The sequence below is a fragment of the Penaeus vannamei genome, chromosome 16 (assembly GCF_042767895.1).
Source record: "Penaeus vannamei isolate JL-2024 chromosome 16, ASM4276789v1, whole genome shotgun sequence".
Lineage (NCBI taxonomy): Eukaryota > Metazoa > Arthropoda > Malacostraca > Decapoda > Penaeidae > Penaeus > Penaeus vannamei.
This window is the reverse complement of record NC_091564.1, coordinates 41185348-41192847: the sequence shown is the minus strand read 5'-3', so window position 1 is coordinate 41192847 and position 7500 is coordinate 41185348. Positions and strand designations below refer to the sequence as shown.

At 34.6% G+C, this 7500-nt stretch overlaps 2 protein-coding genes across 2 annotated transcripts in view; both read left to right on the top strand.

The window, feature by feature from the left end:
- Window positions 1-3017: 3017 nt before the first annotated feature.
- LOC138864510 (uncharacterized) lies at window positions 3018-6731 on the top strand. Its single transcript, XM_070131683.1, has 2 exons — window positions 3018-3136; window positions 5443-6731. Exon 2 carries the CDS (start codon window positions 5493-5495, stop codon window positions 6420-6422), a length of 930 nt encoding a protein of 309 aa, XP_069987784.1. The 5' UTR covers window positions 3018-3136; window positions 5443-5492; the 3' UTR covers window positions 6423-6731.
- A 271-nt stretch (window positions 6732-7002) lies between these two features.
- Window positions 7003-7500, top strand: part of LOC113809094 (sialidase-like) — a 711-nt gene continuing 213 nt past the window's right edge. Inside the window, exon 1 of the mRNA XM_070131612.1 lies at window positions 7003-7500. This exon is cut by the window's right edge and continues 213 nt beyond it. Coding sequence (XP_069987713.1) covers window positions 7003-7500 — 498 coding nt within the window.

The window sequence follows — 7500 nt, the reverse complement described above, 5'->3', positions numbered from 1 at the left end:
AATAAAAGTATCGTTAAAGATAAAAGTGATGATGATGGTGATGATGATGATGACGATGATGACGATGATGGTGATGATGATAGACATAATAGAAATACTGATAGTTATAATAACGATTGGTGATGGTGAGGATATTACTACTATTATTAATGATAATAGTAATGGTAATAATGGTGATAGTGATGATATTAATGATAGTAATAATAATGATAATAACAATAATAATAATGATAATGATAATAATAATAATAATAATAATAATAATAATAATAATAATAATAATAATAATAATGATAATAATAATAACAAAAGTAATAATGATAATAATAATGAGAATGATGATAATAATGATAATCATAATTATAATAATATTAATAATAATAATAATGATAATAATAATAATAATAATGATAATAATAATAATAATAATAATAATGAAAATAATGATAATAATAATATTAACGATGATAATGATAATAATAACAATAACAATAATACAAATCATCATCATCATAATACCGCTATTAACTCCTGGCAACTTAAAAGGATAACCATTCATTTGTGACAGGATACTTTTTTTTTATTAATCACCTTTATATAAAGGCCAATGGACGCGTAGTCTGAAAAAAAACAAAAACAAAAGACGGTCGACGACATTGCGACACGTCAGGGATCATTTGTATAAACTTTCCAAATAGAAAATGGACGAAGATATTTGTTGCTTATAACATATGCAATGGCTATATTCATGCGCCAGTAATTCTATATTTAGTATGGTGATATGGATTCACAAAGGAATGTGGTAATCTGATTAAAAATTGACCTGAAATGTTTTATCCCGTCTTATACTAACTCTCCCTTTTTCTGTCATGGAATTTATATAGGAAAAGCTCATTTTCTGTCAGAATTTCAATATGAAAAGTCCAATGGAATCATAAGTAACTGGGATTGTGCAGGAAAGTTGGTAAAGGAGGTGTATATATATTTTACAGTTTTATTATTAAATGTAGAATCAGTTATAAATCGAAAATGTAAGGCACTATTATTATGATTATTCTTATTATTACTATAGTTTTCGTTGTTGTTGTTGTTCTCGTCTACCATTATTATATTATTATTATATTATATTATTACTATTTAATTGTTATTATCATTATCATTACTATTATTATTATCATCCTTATCCTTATCCTTACCATTATCATTTTCAATGTCATTATCATTATCATTATTATTATTATTATTATTATTACTATCATAATCATCATTAATATTATCCTTATCAATATCATTATTATCATTATCATTGCTGTTAATATCAATATTATTATTATTACTATTATCAATATCCATATCATTATCCTCATAGTCATTATCATTATTATCGTCAATATCATAATTACCATCATCATTTCTAATATCATTATCATCAGTATCATCGTCCTAATCATCTCCTTTATCACCAATATTATTGTAAAATGGAAGAGAACAATGATAAAATAAATAAATAAATGAAAAAAAACAAATGAAATAAAAAAAACAAAGAAAAAAATATAAAAAATAAACATTCTCAAATATCTACCACATTAACAAGTACCGTCAGCCATTTACCATAATTTTCACTGTTTCATAACCTGGAATTAAGAAAAGCAGTTGCAAGTCATTCACCACAACGTAACACGCGTAGAATAGCTATTAGGTAGATATATAAAGAGAAATTGATGATTTTTTCCGTTGGTGGTTAACATTTTTTTATAGTTTTTTTTATTTAGTTGTTTATGTTGTGGGGGTATGTGTGTATAGGTTTATAGGTATGGTTGTGTGTGTGTGTTTGTGTGTGTGTGTGTGTACACGCGTGTGTTTATGTGTGTGCGTGCGTATGTGCGTGTATTTTTCATTTCATAATTCATATTGCATCATAACACGTATTATCAATATAATAGTATATATTACGGACTGCACAATGTCAATCTAAAACACGAGATTAATTAGTACAAAATGTTTAAATATATTCCAATTCATTACGAATCTTAGCATGCCTTATATCACATGTTTACAAGTAAGTAGTATTGAATAATGAGTAACAATAGTCACTGAAATTTCAATTCTTAACAAAAAGTGGGAAAAAATAGTAAAGGAAAACATACGGGGCTTTCCTTTGTTTTGAGGGGAAACTTACCTATTGTAGAGATTCTGTTATTATTTTTTTTCTTAATGTTTAATGCATGGAAGGTTACGTTTGTTTCACAATACGCTGTTAAATATGTGTCTTCTTGTAAGTCATTTTTCTGTTAATACCAAGTAGGAAAATCCTTGTAAATGAAAATATTAATAAAAATGTATCCTTTGATATGCATTATATTTGGTGTGTTTTCATACTGGTGATTTAATCTCAGTTTTTTATGTTTAAAACGCTGCATAGAGCATTTACTATTTGTTAGATAGTACTTAAATATCACAAAATGAAATACAGGTATACTTCTGAAAATACGCGATTGTAAATAATATATTTTCTTGATACGAAAAGATCCAATATTATTCTTTGTGAAATCTTTAGTATATAACACTTAATCTTTGTTGATACACCAGTGACACTGAACGTATATTTTGAATACTGTAACTGTTCTTATAGCACATGTTTCATATTGCAACACCTTTCCTCACCAATCAGTAATGTCAGCCAATGCATTTGTATGTTATTGCAAATTCGCCTTATATATATTTACATTACATAATGATCTGAAAAAAAGAAAATATATCGTTTTATATACTTACTTACGCAGCATGTCGACACACATAGTTATGATAAGAAAAGAAAAAGTTTTATTGGGAGAGAAAGACAACGAATCATATGTTGAACAAACAAACAAAATAATAATAACTCTCTTGCCTAGCTTACAATTTTTCCTCAGAATTATGCCGAGTAGGATTTTAAAAAAAAAGCGAAATAAGAAAGGGAGGGACAGTGCTAAATATTTGCGCATCACACTCGTCACTTGTTTTGCTCTACCGCTGGACATGTGCGGACCGTCCGTTAAATCCCTTGATCTTACAACACAAAACATTAACGGGAACGAGAGCTTACACCACAGAGCTACACTAACACCCAACAATTTCTCTTTCTCTCTGTGAAAAGGTGAGGAAAAGCGTCGTTTTACCTTAAATATTGCAAGGTAGAAGTATTTTATCGTGTAATTTTAAAGGGTTGAGTGAGATGTGGTGTGAGGTGGTCTATTTTTTAGGGGAAAAACGGGAAGTGGGTGGGGGAATTTGAAGGCCTTAGGGGGGAGTTCTCTGTTGAGGCTTAGGCTATCCTGGGGGAAAATGGGGAATTTTAAGCTCTAATAAAGGTTAATGTGAGTTTACGTAATTCACAAAGAGGTATAGATAATGTATGAAGCTAGATCTAAATCTGGATCTATTTATCTATCCCTTTTACCCATTTATTTATCTATTTATCTAACTATTAACTTATCTATCTATCCGTTTATTTGTTTATTTACCTATCTATCCGTTTATCTATTTATTTATCTATCTGTCTATTTATATATCTGTCTGTCTATCTATCTGTTCGTTTGTCTGTCTGTCTATCTATTTATCTATCTATTTATCTTTCTAGACTTTTTATAACCAAATGTATGGAATCACCTGATTTGATGATGATGATGGGATGATATTGATGATGATGATGATGATGATGATGATGATGATAATGATGATGATGATGATGATAATGATGATGATGATGATGATAATGATGATGATAATGATGATGATGATGATGATAATGATGATGATGATGATGATGATGATAATGATGATGATGATGATAATGATGATGATGATGATGATAATGATGATGATGATGATGATGATGATAATGATGATGATGATGATGATAATGATGATGATGATGATGATGATAATGATGATGATGATATTGATGATGATGATATTGATGATGATGATGATGATGATGATGATGATAACCATGATAATGTTAATGATAATGATATAGACATTGTAGTCATAATGATAATGATGAAAATCATATTAGTATTACTATGTCATGAATGTTGTAGTCTAAAAATAGGCTTAAAAGTGATTCGATTTCCTTTGTTTTTGTTTTTTTTCCTAAATCCCTTACATAATTCTGGAGGCTTTTGAAGTCCACCGATAAGGTCAGATGCTTATGTAAAAATATGTTCTTATGTTGAACAAGAAATGGTCAAACTTTTTATAAATTTGATCTTTCATTAAAATCAGAAAAAAGTGGTTGATGATGTTTTTCGTAAAGGCTTTGATTAAGTTAAAAGGACCTTTCGTTTATGATTTCATTTTTTGATAAGGCTAACCCAAAATCCGCTATTTTTGCCACACAGAAAAATCTTGTGTGCTTTATGCTATCACTATCGCCATTAATTTTTTATCTGTGGAACTTGACTTATCATGTTTCACAAGAACCATTTTCCACGGTAGTATTATGCAACTTGCACTGTAGTATGTACCTTGAAATTTGCACCATAATGTTCTGTGTTCACATGTAGACAGCAGTTATAAAAGTTATAAAAAAAAAGTTATATTTTATTTTAAAAAATAAAAAAATAAAAAAAGTTATAAAAAAGTTATATTTTATAAAACGTTATATTTCGTTATAAAAGTTTAATTTTACAACTGAATCATTAGGATTATTAAAGTGGTATTAAAATGCTATCAAAGTGCTTATTTAAGTGGTATTTTTTTCTTGTAACTTTTGATAAGATTTTGTTATAATATATATATATATATATATATATATATATATATATATATATTGGGGGGGGGTTGTTAACTGCATTTCATTAACTGAACTCAGAGGGTCTAAAGTACGGTTACAGTATTTTCTTCAAAAATTCCTAGAAAATAATTTTCTACGGATATTTATTTTTTTTCCATTTCTATCTCATTGATGGTGTTTTAATATTAAAACTCGTCGCACAGTAATTGCCTTTAAAACCATATTCCATTTTTTTCCATTAGAAAACACTAGAACGGCAGTGTCCGATTTACAACTCTATAGGGGCCAATGCCATTGTTTGGTGTAATTGTTGTATACAGGACCTTTTAAGTGCTTCAAAGTCTGTTTTTTTAATACTACGAGTTGATTTTTAAATGTTTACTCTTGTGATGAAATTGAAACGATTTTTCTTTTATTTTGAATTATTTCTGTAAGATATTTTACTAAATCACGCCTTTCATATATAGAGTTTGGCAGTATGGATGCCAGTGATCTTCCTGTAAGATTTATTTTAAATTATCTCTCTACTTACATGCTTCCCCACTTATTAAAAATCTAGTCCAATATATGTTCTAATGTATGATATTCTAAAAAAAATCTTCGAAAGTCTTGTACAGTTTCAGTATAAAAAATATCTTCAAATTTACTTTTCATTATTACTACAGGGCTCAGCGGCAGTGGCCCCACCAGCCCACCTTGACAACGAAAGCTGATCATGGAGAAACCCAGTTCAAGGGACCGCTGGTTACCCCTTGAAGAAAGAAAGTGCAGCAGAAAGAAGAAGATGAAAGAGGAAACACTAGAAATTTTTGGTCACTACTTGGGTGCTCCACTTCCCTTTGTTGATATTGAGGTGAAGGGGATGTTGGTCCACTTCCTGGTCGATACCGGGTGTGTGATAAGCGCGATCACCCGAGAGCAGCTGGCCGTCTTGGGTTACGAAGAGAGCGAGCTGGAGCGCGGACTCACCAAACTTCCTCAGCTGGGATACTTGTGGCTGGATTACAAAGTCAACAGCGTCGAGGGAGGCATGATCTTTGCCGTCCTGGATGACTCCGCGAACCTGTTGGGTCGGGACTTCCTGATCGGCCACTGCTGCGTCATAGACTTGAACAGAGGCAGACTGACTTTACGCGACGAGTTCCAGTTCCAGGTTTGGGAACCGCTGAGGACGACAGTGTCCATAGAAGGCCGAAACGTGGACATGGAGGTCGACACCGGGACCGAGAGCATCCTGAGCGGCAGCCTGAGTCTGGCCAGGGAACTCAACTTGCCCTTAGAACCTGTTAAGGGCATGTCGGTCTTAGGGGTAGGATTCCGAGGCGCAGTTCCCTACCAAGCCCGGAATGTGTGCGCCAGTGCATTCGGCCGAGAGATGCGCAATGCTTACTACATCGTGGACCCCAAAGAGACGCCGGAGGGACAGCAGGTGCCTTTGCTAGGGGCGCCTTTCTTCGTCGGACTGGAGATACACCTGAGAAGGGACGGATCCATGGAGGTCAAGTTTCCCGCAGGAAGACCCAGGTGGAAGGGCATCACCGATCCAGACGGACTCGGAGAAGGAGGAGGGGCAGCTGGGCACCAGAAGGAACCTCAGGAGACTGACGAGGAACTTCCAGCTGCTTGTTACAACGGGGCTTTTTGATCCACCAGTGCCTCGCCAGTCAGGAGAATCTTCCCCTTCCTTCATCACGTGGATCAGTCTTCCGCTTCGATCTGACTGTGATTTGACTGAATGGTTTGCTTGACTGTCGCTCGCTGTCACTTCAGTGGAAAACTGTGACCTGGATCAACGGCACTGTGTTCTTGGATTCGTGGAGAGAGCGAGAGAGAAAGAAAGAAAGAGTGAGTTAGAGAGAAAGAGAGAGAATGAGTGAGTGGGTAAGAGAAAGAGAGAGAAAAAGTGACTGAGTACGAGAGAGAGAAAGAGTGAGTGGGTGACTAAGAGAGAGAGACAAAGTATTTTGTTTGATCTGAAACATTTATGGAGGTAAAAGAGTACATCTCGAAGGGTTGAAGTGACATGTCATCAGCCTGCTCTTGTTATGTCCCTTTTAGGGGCTCACATCAATCCAGAAAAAATACAAAGGTGAATATTACAAATTTACATTCATAACCTAGGGGCAAACTGCCTATATTGCGTTGCACAACCATTTTAGCTGTAAAGTAACATCATGTGATTCAGCATTTCTGAATCTATCAAGCAAAGTACATCTCATTATATAATGGGCCAGCGTGAGGGATCTCAGCACTCCACAGACTTTACACTCTACACTCCACAGACTCTACACATCACAGGCTCTACACTCCACACCACTCCACAGACTCTACACTCCACAGACTCTGCACTCCACAGACTCTACACTCCCCAGACTCTACACTCCACAGCACTCCCCAGACTCTACACTCCACAGCACTCCCCAGACTCTACACTCCACAGCACTCCCCAGACTCTACACTCCACAGCACTCCCCAGACTCTACACTCCACAGACTCTACACTCCACAGCACTCCCCAGACTCTACACTCCACAGCACTCCCCAGACTCTACACTCCACAGCACTCCCCAGAATCTACACTCCACAGCACTCCCCAGACTCTACACTCCACAGCACTCCCCAGACTCTACACTCCACAGCACTCCCCAGACTCTACACTCCACAGCACTCCCCAGACTCTACACTCCACAGCACTCCACAGACTCTACACTCCACAGCACTCCA